The 20,148-nt window shown below is 43.4% G+C and overlaps 1 protein-coding gene across 1 annotated transcript; it reads left to right on the top strand.

The window, feature by feature from the left end:
• Nucleotides 1-672: 672 nt before the first annotated feature.
• LOC120709627 (receptor kinase-like protein Xa21) lies at nucleotides 673-3,946 on the top strand. The gene is made up of 3 exons (XM_039995309.1): nucleotides 673-1,855; nucleotides 1,967-3,412; nucleotides 3,514-3,946. Exons 1-3 carry the CDS (start codon nucleotides 673-675, stop codon nucleotides 3,876-3,878), a joined length of 2,994 nt encoding a protein of 997 aa, XP_039851243.1. The 3' UTR covers nucleotides 3,879-3,946.
• The last annotated feature ends 16,202 nt before the right edge of the window (nucleotides 3,947-20,148 follow it).

Below are 20,148 nucleotides of genomic sequence, written 5' to 3'. Positions count from 1 at the left end.
TTGGACGCTGGTGTACTGAACGCTCTAGCTTTAGCAACCGCTTCTGTACATTTTTTTAGACAATGGAAACGAGTTCCGAACTCTACAAAGTTTACACAGCCCAATGATTATTACAAAACATAGCTGTCTATTGGCTAACTGGTGGAATGAACAAAGAAAAAATAATCTAAACCAATCCTAAGCTTATGTTTCCACCCGTGATTGGCTATCTCTAAGGCGACGGCCTCCGATGCAAGACTCGCCCTTCGGAACAGCACATTTATCATATCTTTATGCTTTGCGCCCATAAGCGCAACCAGTAGGTCCCCTGAAAACAGCCTGCATAAATAATGAATACTTGATTTGGTTAAAAATAATATCATTACGACATCTCCAAATAACCCAACACAATGCAGCTGCCCCCACCAAGACGACACGCCTCTCGTTGTTATCAAAATTTGAGAGCCAATTTCCTAGCATATGGGAAATAGATTTTGGCGAGGTTAACCCTGTAGCTAAATAGACTATCTTCCAAATCTCCTTTGCAAGGTGACAATCAAAGAGAAGATGCGTACATGTCACTGCAGAACATGGAATCCACCTCTTCTATAAATAACACAAGCACCCTGCCTGTACTTTGTACACCATTTGCAGCCCATCAAATCCCTAAAGCCTACCACCAAAGAAAATAGCATGGCAATACGCTCGTCGTGCTCGCTGCTGCTGCTGACCGCCGCCTCCATGTTCTTCTTGACACTCCCGGCCGCAGACGCCGATGATGAGGTGGCGCTGCTGGCCTTCAAGGCGGCAGCGGTTGGTGGCGGCAGCGACGCGCTCGCTTCCTGGAACGGGTGCACTGATGGTGGATACTGCAGATGGGAGGGGGTGAGGTGCCGGGGTAGGCACCGTCGAGTGGTGGCGCTGAGCCTGCCATCCTATGGGCTCACCGGCGTCCTCTCGTCTGCCGTCGGAAACCTATCCTCCCTGAGGATTCTCAACTTGATTGACAACGGGTTCAGCGGGAACATCCCTGCAAGCCTCGGTCATCTTGGCCACCTCCATTACCTCAACTTGAGCCAAAATGCCTTCTCTGGCCCACTCCCTGCCAATCTGAGCTCTTGCACTAGTTTAATGGTCATGGACCTCCGCTTAATCCAGCTCAGCGGGAGTGTGCCCCATGAGATCGGTGACAAGCTGAAGAGCCTCAAATTACTTGTTCTGTGGAGAAACAAGATAACTGGAGGGATCCCAGCGTCGCTAACCAACTTGTCATCATTAATTCATCTAGACCTCGGAGAGAACCAGCTCAAGGGTATGATCCCGACTAGCCTTGGTATCCTCAAGAACCTCCATTTTCTTGATCTCGCCCTTAACAACCTCTCCGGTAATCTCCCTGTCTCCCTATACAACTTGTCTTCGATGGAAGGGATGCAGATTCAGTTCAACATGCTCACCGGCAGCATCGCTTCTGATATTGGCAGTAGGTTCCCGGGTATGCGATACCTTGGTCTGTCAGGAAACCAGTTCACTGGGCACATCCCTGCTTCACTCTCCAACCTTACATCACTCCAGTTTCTTTACCTCTCAGCAAATAGGCTAAGTGGATATGTGCCTCGCACGGTGGGGAGACTACATGGTATACAATATCTATACTTGAACCATAACATGCTCGAAGCAGATGAGGGGGATGGGTGGGAATTTATCACTTCTTTGTCAAACTGCAGCCAGCTCGAGCGATTACTTATCACCGGCAACCCTGCATTCACTGGGCACCTACCAAGCTCACTTGTAAATCTCTCAACTACCCTGCAATTTCTCACCTTTGACGCCACTGGGATTTCGGGAAGCCTCCCCTCAGCCATCGGCAATCTGGTGGGTCTTCAAATACTTTATACTGGGAATACTTTTATATCCGGAAGAATTCCAGATAGCATTGGCAAGCTAGGAAACTTGACCTGGCTTTCTTTGTCCAACACTAACCTATTAGGCCAAATCCCTTCATCTATTGGAAATCTCTCAAAGTTAGTTAACCTTCATGCAAAAAATACGAATCTAGAGGGACCAATTCCAGCAAGCATAGGAAATTTAAAGAGTATATTTTCCCTCGATTTGTCAATGAACCACCTCAACAGTTCAATTTCTAGAGAGATTTTCAAACTAACCCTTTCTTTAGGTGAGATAACTTTGGCTTATAATTCACTATCTGGACACATCCCCTCTGAAGTTGGTAACTTAGGAAACCTTAACTTCCTGGCTCTATCAGGAAACCAACTGTCTGGTGAGATACCAGGAAGTATTGGGAGGTGCATCGTACTGGAAGAACTTTGGTTGGACAATAACTTATTTAATGGAAGCATACCTCAATATCTAAGCAAGGGTCTAACTACACTCAATTTGTCAATGAATGAGTTGTCTGGAATAATTCCTAGTACCATTGCAAATATCTACGGCCTGCAACAACTGAGTCTAGCACACAACCATTTGTCAGGGCCAATTCCAGCAGTTTTACAAAATTTGACATCATTGTCAAAGTTGGATTTGTCCTTCAACAACCTTCAAGGAGAAGTACCAAAAGAGGGGGTTTTCAGAAATTTGGAAAATTTTTCATTCACTGGAAATAATGATCTTTGTGGAGGAATACCCCAACTCCATTTAACCCCATGCACTATAGATTCTGTGAAACAGAACAGAAGACGCCAAATGAGGTACCTTACAATTGCTCTAGCAACAACTAGTGCACTCTTATTGTTAGCTATGATTATTGCACTCATTCACATGATCCACAAGAAGAAGAGCCCGTTCCAACCACCAATAGTTGAGGAACAGTACCAAATAATTTCTTATCATGCACTAGAAAATGGAACCAACGGATTCTCAGAAGAAAATTTGCTTGGGAAAGGAAGCTTCGGGGCTGTCTATAAATGTGCTTTGCAAGGTGAAGGAACTATTGTAGCTGTAAAGGTTTTTAACCTTGAACAATCTGGCTCAATTAAAAGTTTCATAGCTGAATGTGAGGCATTGAGAAGGGTGCGCCACCGATGTCTCTTAAAGATCGTCACCTGCTGCTCAAGCATCAACAAACAAGGTCAGGAGTTCAAGGCATTGGTTTTTGAATTCATGCCAAATGGTAGCTTGCATTGTTGGCTCCACAAAAAAACTGATATGCCAACTCCGAACAACACTCTCAGCTTAGCACAAAGGCTGGATATTGCTGTTGATATCATGGATGCCTTGGACTATCTTCATAATCACTGCCAGCCACCAATTGTCCATTGTGACCTCAAGCCAAGCAACATCCTTATTGCAGAAGATATGTCTGTCCGAGTTGGAGATTTTGGCATATCTAGAATCCTTTCAGAAAGTGCAAGTAGAACTCTGCAAAATTCTAATAGCACAATTGGAATAAGAGGCTCCATTGGCTATGTTGCTCCTGGTAACTAAACTTGATGTGTTTTGGTATTTGTTCATTATTCATAGTCCCTGTATAAATCTGGCATGCTGATTGATGTTTTTCTTTCTTTTGCAATATCATAGAGTATAGCGAAGGTTCTTCCATCACAACTCTTGGTGATGTTTATAGCCTAGGAATAGTGCTGCTTGAGATGTTTACAGGGAGAAGCCCAACAGATGATACTTTCACAGGTTCATTGGATCTACACAAGTACTCAGAGGATGCTCTTCCTGACAAAATCTGGGGGATAGCGGATACAACAATGTGGCTGCACACAGAGACCTGTGACAACAGTACAAGAAACAGAATTGAGAACTGTTTGGGACATGTAATTGCCCTTGGGATATCTTGCTCAAGAAAACAACCTAGAGAGAGAACACTGATACAGGATGCAGCTACTGAGATGCATGCTATCAGGGATTCATACCAGTTTGGTGGTGGAACATGAAGGAGTAGTAACTCTATAGTAATTTGTAGCAGCAGAGAAAAACTTGAGCTGTGCATTCTCGGTGCTTGGATTTTGTGGAAACACAGGAATGGCTGTGTATTTGAGGGGGCGGCCCCAAATTTGCAGCAAGCACTACAGAGCTACAAGGATGAAGCTCAGCTTTGGCAGTTCAGTGGAGCAAAAGGTCTTGCTGCCTTGGAAAGCAAGGCGCTGGCTCAAACTTAGTTAGATGGGGTGTTTTGTGGTCAGGTCCTACTCCGTGTTTTTTTTTTTCTGTAATATTGTTCTTTTGAGACCACTACAACCCTCACTCTGGTCCAAGGTGTGGCGTTGAGAATTGTAATTGGACCACTCTTTTTCCGCTCTCTCCTGCGTGTTTGAGAAAAAACAAATGAGCAAGATGATTGCAGCCTTGCAGGAAGTCACTTACCTGAAATAACTGAAGATGTATATGGTGCTTCGATTCTATGCATCCATTCTTTATAATAATCTGCATTTGTAGAGTATCCGGGAATGCTCGGAGATCTCAATGTCGGGTGATGTACATAGTCTGAGCACATTATATATATTATAGCTTGAGATATATATTGCCGTGAAGCCTGATGGATGCTTTTAGCAAAGGAACCTTAATATTGCTGTTTCAAAAATCTAGGTGCACGTGAGTCAAATAATATAATTATGAAAGAGAAGAATCAAGGATATTATTTCTTTTTTTTGTAGGTTTCTGTCTTCAGGATTGCCGTATCCTGCTCAAGCAATGATGAGAGATGCACGAAATGACATCAGAGATTCATGCCTTATGATTTACAGTTAGCTCCAGAAAACACCAATTGTAGTCATTTGCACGAGCAATCAATGATCACAGCTGGATGAAGATCAGGATATGTTCTATATATATGTAGTCACCTGAAATAACTGAAGCCATATATGCTGTCAGAATTAATACCTTCCATTTGAATCTCTATTGCTTTTAGTAAGACTGAAAAAGGAAGGTAAAATGCATCCAAATGTATCTCCTTAAAATATTAAATGTTGGAACTGCCGCAATAGCAATCATGGATTAGAATATGAAAAACAACTGGTTCTAAGAAATAGATATGTATTTCAAATGACTACTGCTTTAGAATGACCACCACTAATGAAAGAACAATGAAGTTTCGTTTCCATGGAAATTTAATCAATAGCCAAGCAGGCTACAGACCAGACTGATCATGTCTATACAGCAATCAGGATGCACATAGATGATTGCAGTACAAGATGAAGAGAATTCAGAAAACATCATATTGTCTGTTGTCATTGGGATTGCTACCCTTGCTCTAAATGACAACCCAAAGAGAATATAACAAACCAACGTCTTACGGGGTATATTTAAGTTAGCAAAACATGGAACAACATGCAAGAGGAACAGAAACCTAATGATTGCAGAGATTTCACACTTTGAAGCATTATGTGAATTATTTAGTTCAGGACAAGCCGCGCAAGTAGCAAGCAAAGAACATTTTCGCTCCCATGCAGTTAGAGCACATAGGCTGTCAGGAATTAATACCTCTCTTTTGGGTCTGAATTCTTTTCATAAGACTGAAAAGGGGAAATGTACCTTCTTAGGATATGAAATGGTTGAACTGCCACATCAGTGGCATATCATTTGCATACAACTTATTACTTCACATCCTCATACCAATCATGGATCAAAACATGAAAACTGACTAGCTCAGAAAATTAGACATGCATTTCAAATGACTAGAGATTCAGAATAACCGCCTCGAACAAAAGAACAATGAAGTTCCCACAGAAATTTAATTGGCTACACATCAACTAGCCATGTCTATATGGCAATCAGGGTGCACACACAGATGAGAGCAGAGTTACAACATGTAGAAATACAGAAAACATCTAATTGTCTTTGAGATTGCTAGCCGCGCTCTGCGCGACACCCCAGAGAAAGTATATCAAATCGATGCCATATGGGGCATATTTAAGTTAGTTAATCATGGAATAACATGCGAGTGGAGCCATAACCACTGCAGAAATTTCATACTTGAAAGCACTATGTAATTGTTCGGTTCAAGCCAAGCTGCATGTAGCAAGCAAATGGCACTTTTGTCCCAACACAGTTGGAACGTCATATAACAGAAATCACAAAATAATTAAATAGGCAGCATTCATCACAAAATCCATGAGGAAACACTGTTGCCAAAGCACCACCACGATTGGTGTCGCAAATTAATCAACTACTTTTGCTGCTGACAGATAAAATGGGCCACAGCAACCGGCGGCACCAAACTACCATTCCATGTACCGCCAGAGACGAAGAGGGATCTGAACCTGGTGACGTTACTGGTGCCGGAGATGACGATGCGGACGGAGGTCTGGAATTCTGGATGCCACGGGATGTGATGTGATACAGGCCTGCAGGACTTCTTGTTACAGCCACCCAGCCTGGCGGCCTCCGCTGGTATAGGTAGCTTCTCGAAGATGGCGTGGGTGAATGAGTCCGTGATTGCAGAAGACCTCAAGCCAAGCAATATCCTTCTTGCAGAAGACATGAGTGCCCGAGTTGGAGATTTTGGCATATCTAGAATCCTTACAGAAAGTGCAAGTACAATTATGCAAAATTCTAATTGCGCAATTGGAATAAGAGGCTCCATTGGCTATATTTGCTCCTGGTAACTAAAATTGATGTGTTTTGGTGTATGTTCATTATTCATAGTCCTTGTATAAATATGGCATGCTGATTAATGTTTTTTTTTTCTTTTGCACGATCATAGAGTATAATGAAGGTTCCTCTGTCACAACTCTTGGTGATATTTATAGCCTCGGAATATTGCTGCTTGAGCTGTTTACAGGAAGGAGTCTAATAGATGATATGTTCACAGGTTCATTGGATCTACACAAATACTAAACGGATGCTCTTCCTGACAAAATCTGGGAGATAGCGGATACAACAATTTGGCTGCACACAGACACCCGCGACAACAGTACAAGAAACAGAATTGAGAATTGTTTGGGACATGTAATTGCCCTTGGGATGTCCTGCTCAAGAAAACAACCTAAAGAGAGAGCACTGATACAGGATGCAGCCATTGAGATTGTAACACCCGTATTTTCAAATTAGGAGCCTAAATAAATTTGATTAGGTTTACTGTAGGCTCGATAAGGTTTCATTTAATTTATCTTGAATTTAGAGCATTTGTCGGGAATCAAATAAAATATTTAGCCATAAAATAAATATAAGGAAAATAGGTGTGTGCATTTCATGCTGGTTTGCATTTTTTTTATTTGCTTGTTGTTCAACTTAAATTCAAATCTTTGAGTTTGGATTTGAATTGAAAGTGCTTGAATCCTTTTCTGAGAATGGAAAACTTTTTCCTTTCCCCTAGACCCTTTCCAGCCCAGCCCATCACTCTCCTTTTCTTTTTTTTCGTTTCCCGCGGGCCAGAAACCGCCGCCGCCGGCCCGTTTCCCTTTTCCCTCGGCCCAGCCCGTCACTCCCCTTTTCCTTTCTCCTCTCTCACCGACGCGTGGGACCCGCCCGTCATCCCCGAGCTCGGGACGGGCCGGGACTCCTCCCCGAGTCCGAGCGCCGCTGCACGCCCCCTTCGACTCGGCGTGGCCCGCACGCCAAGGCCACGCTCCGCCCCTATAAAAGCAAGCCCCGCGACCCCTGGAACCCAAAACCCAAAGCCGCAGCTGCTGTTTTCGCCAAACCCTAGCTTCCGCGCCGTCTCCATTGTTGGAGCTTGGAGCTCCAAGTTGCGTCGCCGATTCCACCGCTCCCCGTCGACTTCGAGCCCTCCAGGAGATTCGCACCGAGGTAGTGAGGCTCACCGGCCTGTTTTTCCCTCTCTTTCGCCCCGCTTCGCCCGGGAACGCTCGCCGTTGCCGCACCTCCGCCATGCGCCGCCGTGAGCTCCGCTCGGCCCGTGATAGCCCGCGCCGCTGCCTTAGATGAGTTTCCCGTGTCGCGCGCATGCTCCTAGTGCCAGCCGCTTTCGAAATCCTAGCCGGACGGCCGTTTTCGGCCCATGCCGGCGATGCGCCGCCGCCCCAGTCTCGCCGCCGGCGCTATGCGCCGCCGCCAGTACCGCCGCTCAGCCCCGAACCGATTGCGGCCGTCAGATCTAAATCGGACGGTCCAATTTAGATCGGATCCAAGTCAACTTATAAGATACCGGTCAACCATGGTCTTTTGCACTTAAGCCCCTATGGTTTTCCATATTAGAACCCGCCGTCCACTACAGTGAAAGATATTTACGAATCAGTCCCTGTTTTCATGAGTTAGCCCCTGAGTATAAGGTTTATTTACGTTTTAGCCCTTAGATCTTGTTTTAGCCATAACTTTTCCGTTTTAGATCCGTTTTCGATGATCTTTACGCCCATGCGATCGTTGCAACGAGTAGAATAGTTTAGTAACCTCTTTTTGTACTGTTTATATTGTTTGGTGTACTGTTTCTTATTGTTTGTACTTGTTTGCTTGCATGTGCGTGTTTGGTGCGATAGACGATCAGCATCAAGATCAAGACTTCGGAGGGTCGGACCAGCAGCAGTTTGAGGAAGGCAAGTGGATCCTTGATCATGTTTTGACCCATGAAATCACCAAAACTATCACATTTACTTTTATGTTCATGCATGTGTCTATAATATGACGGGAACCGAGTTAAGGACATGCCTAGTACTGTTTACCTTATTCCTTGATCAACTTGGGTTTAATTTCATGTTGGGTAGCTATGCTAGTTGCTTTACCTTGGATATGGGTGGATAATATTACAAATGCTATACTTGTTACTTCATGTTCATGATGGTTTAATATTGTTAATCAAGATCATATGTGTTAATTGGAACATGGAGAACCACCCAAGAAAACAGTACAACCACAATTACTATATGGCTCTGGTCTTGGCTGATTAATTAGAAACTCTAGCTTGTGACAATCTTACCGAAAGGGCAAGAGGGGATGCATCGACGGGGTATAGCTCGGTCCTCTTGGGGCAATTGGTATTGTTTGATGGTCCTTTGGCAAGGTACCACCTCATTAGGACAGTGTTATGACCGCTTTGACTTGAAACCTTAGCGGGTTGTCATAGGTTAGGGAATCTTTGTAAAGGCCTCGTAGCGTCCCTATGCAGTCATACCTAAGGAAGTGTGATATGGTGCTTGGCCCGCACTTGCATGGTTGGGTTTAAAGTTCTTCGGAGCTTTTATGCGAATTGTGGTGAAAGTGTACAACCTCAGCAGAGTGTAAAACTAACCGGTTAGCCGTGCTCACGGTCAAGAGCGGCTTGGACCCTCACATGATAATTGAACTTGAAGTTGATCTAAATCGATGCTTTTACTTATGGTTATGTTGTATATCTTCGTATATACTTATCTTATGGGTTTAATGGTATATACTTATATCTAGTTAATGCTTGCTAATAAAATATGATCAACTAAAATTGCTGAGTGCAGTTAAACCATGTCAGCTATTCCTTGAAATAGCCTTGCATATACTATAGTAGTTTCTCTACCACTTGTTGAGTACCAACCATAAGTGTACTCACCCTTGCATACTTGCTGCTCAGACCGTAATAACAACTGCCCGGAGTTTCCAGAAGACTTCGAGGATTTCTAGGCGTATGTCTCCCAGTCATCTGTCTGTGCTGAAGAAGTTTCCGCTGCTACTCTATAGACGTTTATTTATTCGTTAAGACATTCGGTTTTGTAATAAAGTCTTTAATACTCTCTTTACGCTTGCACTAGTTGTGATATTCACTTTATGTTTAATCATATGTGTGTAAACTGATCCTGGCGCACATATGAGATGCATTCGGTTTGCCTTCATAAACCGGGTGTGACAGAGATGCATGCTATCAGAGATTCATACCAGTTGGTGGTGGAACATAAAGGGGTAGTAACACCTCTACAGTAATTTGCAGCAACAAAGAAAAACTTGAGCTGAAAATGAGCAAGATGATTGCAGCCTTGCATGTGCTGTCAGAATTGATGCCTCTCTTTGGGTCTGTATTTCTTTTCATATTACTGAAAAAAAAAGAAAGTAAAGCGCATGCAATTTGCATTCTTAAAAAACGAAATGTTTGAACTGACACAACTGTGCGCACATCACTCTTATACTCCTTACCCTGGATGCTAATCATGAATAAAAACAAGCAAAAAGGCTGGCTTGAAAATTTATACACATGCATTCCAAAGGAGTACAGGTTCAGAATAGCAACCTCAAACAAACGAACAACAAAGTTTCAACAGAAATTTAATCAATAACCAAGCAGGCTACAGATCATACTGACTATGTCTATATGGCAATCACGATGCACATAGATAAGAGCAGTACAAGATGAAGAAATTCAGAAAACATCCTATAGTCTTCAGGATTGTTAGCCATGCGCGACAGCTGTGTTACGGAACAGTGCTGCTTTGATCGTATTCAATCCCATCTGCCAGAAGGGACTGGGATGAACTTGCATGCATGCTTTTAGTTACTGGCTCATGATCATGTAACTGCATGAGCACCCATGCAACTTGCTAGCTTCCTTTCTTTTTCTATTTTCCTTTACTAGCTTCTCTTCCTGGTGATTCACATGAGTTCAATTCATAACAAATGAATAAACACTTTCAATGAAAAAGCCATCAAACAGACATATAATTTCAAATAGCTACGGGAGCAGAATAGCCAACTAACAGTAAAGTCTCCGCCGAAATTTTGTCTATAGTCAAGCATGCAACATCAAGAGCTGAAACTGAAATTATGGCAATCTGGGTGCACAGTTGCACACACAATCCAATAACAGAAGTAAAACATGTAGAGATTCAGAATTGTTTTGATGTCTTTTGGCTTGCAGGTCATGCTTTTAAGTGAATGATGCAAATGTGGAGATTCATGCAATTAAATTCCTAGTTAGCAGATAGGAGAACATCAAAACAATCAGACTGAAGATAGGGCAAGGTACATACCTCATGCTTGCCAGAAAACTATTTTGCCATGGATGTAAATTTTTGGTAGCTCCACAGGTTAAATCGTATTCTGAAGCACTAGAGCTGCAAAATAGGGGAATTTCTTCTCTCCATGAAAAATAGTACATACATTTCAGAATGCAAGGACAATTTCCAGTGCGAATTGCAGAATCTACAAACGCAAGAGACATGGACCACCATGCAAGTGGAACCATAATTACTGCAAAAATTCCCCATATTGCTAAAGCAGTCCAGGAAATTACACATTTCAAAGTAAGGGCATAAGAATCTTGTTTCCGAAATTCACCTATCTTATTGCATAATGTGACACCCCAGCCCGGGGCTTAATAGGATTAATAGGATACTCATACCAACAAGTTGCAACTTCTTTTCCGGAAGCTGGTCTCCAAAGAACTCCGAGGTTAAGCGTGCTTGGCTCGAAACAATTTGGGGATGGGTGACCGACCGGGAAATTATTCCCGGGTGCGCACGAGTGAGAACAAAGTGTGCAGAAAAGACATGTGTTGGTCTGTGAGGATAGGTCTGTGTCCTAATTAAGCTGCCAAATGTAAGCGGGCCCGGCCTCGAGGAGGCGGGACGTTACAGAATGGTATCAGAGCCGACTCTCGCGGTTTCACGGGCACGTACGGGATTAGTGCACGGGAATGAGCACGGACGCGTGGGGGCGTAGATGCCACCGGCATGTGGACGGGCGTGTGGCGGGTCAGTGCACGGGCATCTGGGATGCGCCGTTGGCACTGGACGCACGGACGTGGCACAGAGACCGTTGGCACTGGACGCACGGACGTGGCACATGGGCCGTTGACACTGGACGTACGGGACGTGGCCAAGAGAGAACGTTCCTGGCTTGGAATTTGACCGACGGGGACGTTGGTCTCTTAAGGGGGTGAGTATGTGACACTCCGGCCTAGGGCTTAATAGGATTAATAGGATACTCATATCAACAAGTTACAATTTCTTTTCCGAAAGCTGGTCTCCAAAAAACTCCGAGGTTAAGCGTGCTTGGCTCGGAGCAATTTGGGGATGGGTGACCGACCGGGAAGTTATTCTCGGGTGCGCACGAGTGAGGACAAAGTGTGCAGAAAAGACATGTGTTGGTCTGTGAGGATAGTCTGTGTCCTAATTAAGCTGCCAGATGTAAGCGGACCCGACCTCGAGGAGGCGGAACGTTACACATAGTAATCATCACTTCAGTGCCAATCAGGACACAATCAGAGCAATAGTCATGGATTTTTTTGTTTTGTTTTTTGTGAAACAATCATTAATTCACAGAAATCGCAGCGAGATCCATGTCAGGACAAGCGACTAAAAGCTCAAGAGCCAGTCAGAAACCCAACCCAACTGCTGACAACAAATCATTATCCATCCAATTCCATGTCCACTCACTACCGCTACTCCTGCATACAGATCTATGAGCTGAGCCACCAGAACAAGAACCACGCTACTCCCATACCAGTCGTAGAGAGAGGGTGCGAACTTGGCGGCTGCCCTAGGAGACGGCTTGAATCGCGAGCTCTCCCGGGAGCGGGCGGGGCTGGCGGCCCCGGCCACCTGCGCGAGCTCCTTGAAGGCGGTGACGGATCACGGGTGGCGGCGAGGCATTGGGCTTGGGCAGGCGGCTTGAGAAGGCACCTCCGATTTGAGAGTGCATTGGCATCCGAGAGAGCAAGAGGAAGACGACGCGAGAAATTCCGTTTTGCTGGAGATGACGGGTGTGGGCTGGGAGGCCCAAAAGTATGGACGTGGCCCCCTCGTATTATGCCGTTTTTTCTTTTTTATATTTTTAAAAAATAAAAATTTCAAAAATATATGTCCGTTTTGAAATATTTCAAAAATATCACCCGGTCGCCCCCCATAGGGCGACAGGCCCAAAGTGTAATTTTTTTTCTTCAAATTCGCAACGAGATACCTGGCAAAAAAAAACCTGTCGCCCCCCCAACGGGCGACAGGGTCCCCTCCCCTTATATAAGCCCTGGCCGCCATATGCCGCCATCCCTTTTGTTATTTGAGCCTAAAAATTCAGGAAAAAAGAGAGGGGTAGGGAGAAGAAAAGCGGCGAAGCTCTGCCGAATTGCGTACTTGTGATCTACCGGTAACTTCCGTATGAATCCATTGATATTGTATAAAAATTTAATTTAATTAGCGGATTAGCTGAATTAGATTTGGTGCTTTAGAACACTCGTTTAGTATTACAATTTCAGTACTATTACAGACTTGTTTTAAATTAATTATGAATTAGAATAGAATTATGAAAGTACCTTATTGATATTGCAGCATAAGGCAATGGCTTCCTCAAATTGTGGAGGATTTTCATGGACCGAAGAAAAATCTAATATAATACTTGATATCATGACACATCTTATTATCAGTAAGAAGTTGGATCCGTTAGCGGATGGTACGATAGAGATGGTGTTGTCCAAAGTAGTAGAGTTTAAAGATTTCACATTATTTCGAGGTATTACGACGCAAGATGTAAAGGGACACCTGCTAGAACGTCGGAAGATATACATGAGAGTATGTGAACTAGCGAATCATCCTAATATCATTGGATTCTTACAAAGTTCTTGTAAGATATGGATGCGGCCAGAGGTGTATGAGATGCACATTAAGGTAACTCTCATTCAGTTGTAATCCCGTCCGTCATTTCGAATCCATATTTATGAAACAGTAACATTGTTTTTTAATTATATGCTAGGATTACCCCGAGGACACGGAGTTGATTAACAAAACGATACCAAATTTCCGTAAATTGGTATGTATCTTCGGTGGTGGTCTTATGCCGCAAACTAGACGAAGGAGGCGGATAAGATCTTTGGGTGATAGTACTCCGCAAACTGGACCCGGAGGTTCGTCAAGTCATGTTGCACCACCTGCAGCACAAACTTGTGTTAACTGGGATGACGACATGGATGACTTCATGCCCCCCAAACCATGGCCTCCAACACATGATGTTTCTCCCCCTTGTACATGAACCTAGAATCAGAAAGGAGACAAAGGGAAAGACAAGAGGTTCGTCAAGTAATGTTGCACCACCTGCAGCACAAACTTGTGTTAACTGGGATGACGACATGGATGACTTCATGCCCCCCAAACCATGGCCTCCAACACATGATGTTCCTCCCCCTGTACATGAACGTAGATCCAGAAAAGAGAGAAAGGGAAAGCCAAGAGGTTCGTCGTGCCATACTACACCACCTGTAGTACCACCATCTGTCAACTGGAATGACGACCTAGATGATTTCATGTCATGATCTATAACATATGATGTTCATCGGTTTAAGATGTATTCGCATTTAGTATTATTAATGTTGTATTATGCTTGTATGTATGTCTCGTACCTAACTTGCATTCACTGGACATGTACATAATGTCGAGTTTGAATCGTACTTAGTCGTAATGGAGCATCGAAGTATAAACATGTCACTAGAATATTAAAAAGCACACATTTAATTAATATAACGATAAGAAATAAGAACTAAGAAATACATTAAATAATATGAACCATCAAATTTTACATCATAATACAACGATAATAAAACACACATCACACATGCAGTGGCATGGAAGAACCCGTTGCAAACTACGGTAAACAGATTCCGGACTAACCTAACATGCCTTAGGTAAATTAAAAAAAATAGAACAAACACAACGATGCAGCATGTCACTACCACTAGGGTAGTCCTAGAAGCCGTACCCCCACGTAGCAAACTGCGTTGAGTCTTCTCCGCAGTATCCACCCATTGCAGGTGGTGCAGGCGGTGGTGCCGGAGGCGCAGGGCCCTTCTTCTTGTGACAAGGGCAGTTGCAGTAAGGAATAGTGCATGGTTCATCCTGTGAACCGGCAGCATTGCTGGTATCATCAACTTCGTCGTCCTTGTTACCCTCGCTCACTTCCTCATAATGGTTCACCTTGCATTCCAGATCAAAGATCTTATCTGGAGGTACTCGATGAACTCCTGAACAGAATCAATTGGTGCAGGATCGACCCACCTAGTAAAACCACAGTTTTCTGGAGCATCGGAAGACTGCAAAATAAATTTCATATAAGGTGTCTCATTTAAGATAAAGAAATGAAAGAACCGAGTATTACCCATGTGTGTGGACATTTAAAGAAACGCCGACCGCCATCCATCCCGTCGGTGCACATCTGCACTAAGCAGTCCTCACCATGTCTGCATTTTGGCCACGATTCTCTACGGTTATCGTATTGTCGAAGAGGAGTTTCATTGGTAAATTCACTCTTGTGCTGTGGCGGAAACTCAAACACTGGTTCCGGAAAGGATTCAGGTCCAAGAGGCCCCTCCCATATTATGGGGTCTCCCTTTCTTCCCCCTTTTCCTTTCCCAAAACCGTAGTAATTCTTCCCGCTAGACCCACCTCCAGACATTGGGTATACAATGAGCTTTAGTGTTTAAGTTCTGCTGGGAGTTCACAAAGTTCTGCTGGGAGTTCACAAACTTCGATATGACGCGGTGCAGTTTGGCCTTTTCAATCTTCTCTTGCATATATTGTGTCACTCTTTTGCAAAACTGAATTTGGGGGTTGCTGATGTTTATGCTTGCAGCCGTGTAACGCTCTCTGAAATACTTCATGCACCCATACATGATGAACTCAACAATTCCCACAAGAGGAAAGGCACGACAAGAACGCATAACCATATTGAAACACTTTGCATGGTTCGTTGTCTGAATACCATACCGTATTCCATTGGTATCATAAAGGAATAACCATTTCTCCTTAGGTGCACCTCGAATCCAGTGTGAAAATGGCTTCTCAATTGAATCCCTAGCCTCTGCAGCCTGACTCGAGCCTACTCCTGATGCCCTTACCTTCACTAGCTCTGTAGTCAACTGATCAAGCATCTGCCATAATGCATTGAATTTTCTCTGTTGATTTTGGGTGCACAACCTCTTAAACAGGTTCTTAAGATCCTTGTTCTTGAAGTGGTCATAGAAGTTTGCACCCATATGCCTAATGCACCACCTGTTTTGGACATCGGGCCACAATGGAGGCGTTGTCGCAGTTCCACGTTGCAATTTCAGTATTGATTGCAGCAGACTTGCATGCCTATCACTAATAAGGCACACATCTGGACGTGCAGCAACAACATGAATCTTCACTCGTTCAAGGAACCAATACCAACTGTCTATGTTCTCATTCTCAACAAATGTAAATGCGAGCGGAACTATTTGGTTGTTGCAATCTACACTGATTGCGGTGAGTATCTGACATTTATACCTTCCAGTAAAAAATATGCCATCAATGCAGATCACCGGAAGACAAAACTGAAATGCTCTAACACAAGCACCTATGCAAAAGAAGGCTCGTTGCATAATTCTTTGTCCCCTAGTCACAGCTGGTACGAGGTATGTGTCATAAAAGCTTTCAGGATTTCTAGCAGCAACCTGGGATAACATCCGAGGTAGGTTATCATATGATACCTCGTATGTGCCAAACCGCATCTCGAACACCCTTTATTTAGCCCGCCATGCCTTCAAATAACTGATGGTATACTGGTAAGTCTGCTCAATGTGTCGAACAATCATTTTTTGCTCATAATTTAGGTTGTCCATAATAAACCCATACATTTACTTTGCAACAAAGTCGCATGATATATTGCGATGCGAGGGAAGAACTTCTGACAGCAAACAAATGTGCTCTGTCACAATGGAACATTTCCAGTTTGACTTCCATTTTTCCCTTGAATGCATGTACTCGCCATGGACATCCATCATTCACACACTTCACCTCATATTCTTTACTGCCAGACTTTACGACTCTGAATTCTCATTTCAATGATATTGCCCATAGTCTCACAGCATCTTTTACGGCTTCAATGTTTGGATATGTTGCACCTTACACTATCTCATTCCCTCTGTACTCCCACTCCTGATTTCGTACATTTTCTGCGACATGACTGCCAAAATCATGCTCCTTCCACTCTTTTGGCAATGAGTACTGCTCGTCATCAGATGAGCCCTCATATTCTTCCATCTCTATTGCGGTTTGGTCTTCTGCCTCCATCTCGTCCACAATGCTATGCATCCTCTCTCCCTCATCAGCAAGGCCCTGTGGTCCCATGTTTTGGTTCTCTGTCTCTTCTGACTCATCTTGTTCAACATAATTGGTCTCTCTTCGAATACTCGGAGTTCCTTGATCTGCACAATGTTGGATTTCATTTTGTGTCTTCTCCCGGATTTGAACAAGAATGGCGAGAGGCCACCCACGCTCTAGAGCTGTTTGCATGTACTTCTGCCAGTAATCAGTGCTGTGTATCATCATCAATTCCCATAATTCACTTTCTACCTCCCAATTAACAAGAGACTGGACGGTGATCACATGTGTCAACGGATCAACACGGAACCCACGCTGCAGCCACTTACATATGGAACCAAAACTCCTTTCCAGAGGTTTATCTATGGCGCTAGATGTGCACTTAAAGGCAGAAAGATCTACTCCATTTGGCCCATACATAACATTGTAGTCACCATAAAATACTTAAAACTGCATCTTGCTCGACATATCTGTATATCACATAATACTTATCGAGTTATACTCTTTACTTCACTACCTTATTCAATAATCCGTAAAAACTAAGTATGAAATTGAACTACAACGTATAAGTATTCATAACTACGTGATGACACTCAAATTCTATACTGCATACGCCAAATTCTATTCTAAATCATAATTAATTTATAAACACGTCTCTAATAGTACTGCAATTGTAATAATAAATGCGTAGTACTAATTTTCTAAACTAATTTGCTACTACGTAACTACAAACTAAAGTATCATCAAACTCCTACTTAAATGGTTCTACTATAGCACTAATTAAATTAAATTACTCACCCCTACTTAAATTACTCCTACTTAAATGCGTAGTACTTAAATAGAAAAATATATAAACTAAATGTACTAACCTGCAGATCACAAGTGCTGAATCCGGCAGGGCTTCGCCGCTTCCCTTCTCCTCACCCCTCTTTTTTTCTAGATTTTTGGTGGAATTTCCGGGCTCAAATGAGGAGGGAAGGGGGGGTTGCAGCTTATATAAGGGGGCTTACCCCGGTCGCCCGCGGCGGGGGGGGGGGGGGGGGGGGGGGGGGGGCGACAGGCCCCCCTGCCGCGTCCGTGGGCTGGGCCCAGTGGTCACCCGAGGGGGGGCGACAGGCCCCCCCGTCGCCCGTTGGGGGGGCGACAGGTCCCTTTTTTTTCAGGGACCTCGTTACAAATTTGAAGAAAAAAATTACACTTAGGGCCTGTCGCCCTATGGGGGGCGACCGATGGATATTTTTGAAATATTTCAAAACGGACATATATTTTTGAAATTTTTATTTTTTAAAAATATAAAAAAGAAAAAACCGCTCGTTTTACTTTGTCTACTGAAGAACCTGGCCCATCCTATTGCCTGGGCTGTTCGCAAACAAACTCACAGATTCCGTTGCTATTTGGTAGAAGCTGACGCGCGGCAAGTCGCGCTGGTGACTACTTGCGCGACCCGCGCGGCTTGCTACGGCCCCCAATTTTGCTGGACTTTCGTGGCCCATACTCTTTTCTATTTCAGGTTTCACTTGATATTTTTTTCTAGAAAACTTATCAGGTACAAACCAACCTTTCTGTGTAAAATATGGAAACTTCAATCTGAGTCATTGGATCAACATCCAAGGGATATGGGGGATTGGATAATTTTACGATCTGGACCTGCCTTGGATTGGATAATTACACTTTTGGAAATCCCCCTCCCAGCACCCCTCCCCTTGGATGTTGATCTGATGATCCAGATTGAAGTTTCCATAGTTTTCACAGAGAGATTGGTTTGCACTTGATATGTTCCTTTTTTTCTATATAAGTTGTTACAATGTATGAAGTATCTATATAAATTGCCAAATTGTCTCTACATGGCTTGATACTCTTTGCTTCTATATAAGTTGTTACATTGTCTCCATATAAATTGTAACTACGTTAAAGGTGTCACATGTTCTCAATATAAAATCATAAATTGATACCAATAAATTGGTACAGTTCTTTACATAAGTTAAATGTCTGACTTGACATACAAGTATATTATAGAGTACAACATAAGTTGTTCCGTGTATATGCATAATTTTTCTACTAAACAACACAAGTAGCTACATGTTTGTGTATAAATTAACACTATATTTAACATAAATTGCCACATGTATATTGTAGCAACTCCTTCAATTATATCAAACTCAAATTTACATATAAGTTGCTACTAGTGCAAAAAGTCTTTAAAATATATGCAAGTGAAATTTAGTTTTGTTCATCTCATCACGTAGAACACAGCGATGCAATCGGTATTCAAAACAGAGATCATACGAAGGAGATAAAACATTTATTCGAAAAAATTGCTTGTAAAAAAAAGAATCTAGATATGATCCCTTATCGTATTGTAGTACGAAAGTGACATTTATTAGTGGGAGTGGGAGGCGTAAGTTAAATTCGAAAAAGAAGAGGGGTCACGCGTTGTACGCTTTGCACCACGCTGGGTCGGGCAGTTCCCCGTAGCGCTCAACCTTGCGGCTTAACACGGTTCTTCACATCTCACAGGAAAATGGCAGTAATAGCCTCTTCTCTTGGTTTTCGAAAATGTCTTCAGCGTCAAGCCAGTCAGAGATCCATGCCGACGGATAAAGGTCTAGGAGCTTGATTGATTGGTTACGGCGTCTGTGTAAGAGTGGAACAGGGATTTGGAGATTTTCTCGGCCTGCATGATAGATCTTCTTCTTACATTAATGCTCGGGAGGCGGCTTGCCCCTCGCACATCCATCGATTTTTTGTGTTTTTCTTAGGGCATCGAGTCTTTTTTGTGTTGATCAATCCACACATCACATACAAGCGCTTGCTCTTTCCATATAATACCATTTTTTAGGGTCAACGGGGGGAGAGAATCCCCACCTAAATTTCATTGATGGGTTTTTAAAAGCCAAAATGCTACAACATTTGAGATTCAGCAATTTTACAACAGTCCAACACAACACAACACCTAGATCAGGGAGGATAACTTTTACAGATCAAGAGACAACCCCATGACACCAGCTAGAGAGACGGTCATCAAGCATCGATTCGAACTACCACCGAACAACATATTCGCTAGATACACCACAACTATTGCACCTCCACACCACCCCTCGTAGCTACGCCGCTTCGCTGTCACCCTCCAAATCTGAGGGTCAGGCCAATGGAGAGGGGACTAAAGGCGGCGGGAGGGGTGCAGACCAAGGCTCACCAAAAAAACAATGCTCTCCCCTTCGTTGCTGACGAAGCCACCTTTGAAAGC

This window comes from Panicum virgatum, chromosome 5K, assembly GCF_016808335.1.
Source record: "Panicum virgatum strain AP13 chromosome 5K, P.virgatum_v5, whole genome shotgun sequence".
Taxonomy (NCBI): Eukaryota; Viridiplantae; Streptophyta; class Magnoliopsida; order Poales; family Poaceae; genus Panicum; species Panicum virgatum.
The sequence above is the reverse complement of the archived record's forward strand: the minus strand, read 5'-3'. Positions and strand labels throughout refer to the sequence as shown.

Excerpts from the sequence above, each read along its gene's own strand:
- LOC120709627 (XM_039995309.1), top strand. The coding sequence starts at position 673 with ATGGCAATACGCTCGTCGTGCTCGCTGCTGCTGCTGACCGCCGCCTCC. Across the intron at positions 1,856-1,966 it reads AGCCATCGGCAATCTGGTGG|GCCAAATCCCTTCATCTATT; the intron begins GTCTTCAAATAC and ends CTAACCTATTAG. Across the intron at positions 3,413-3,513 it reads CATTGGCTATGTTGCTCCTG|AGTATAGCGAAGGTTCTTCC; the intron begins GTAACTAAACTT and ends GCAATATCATAG.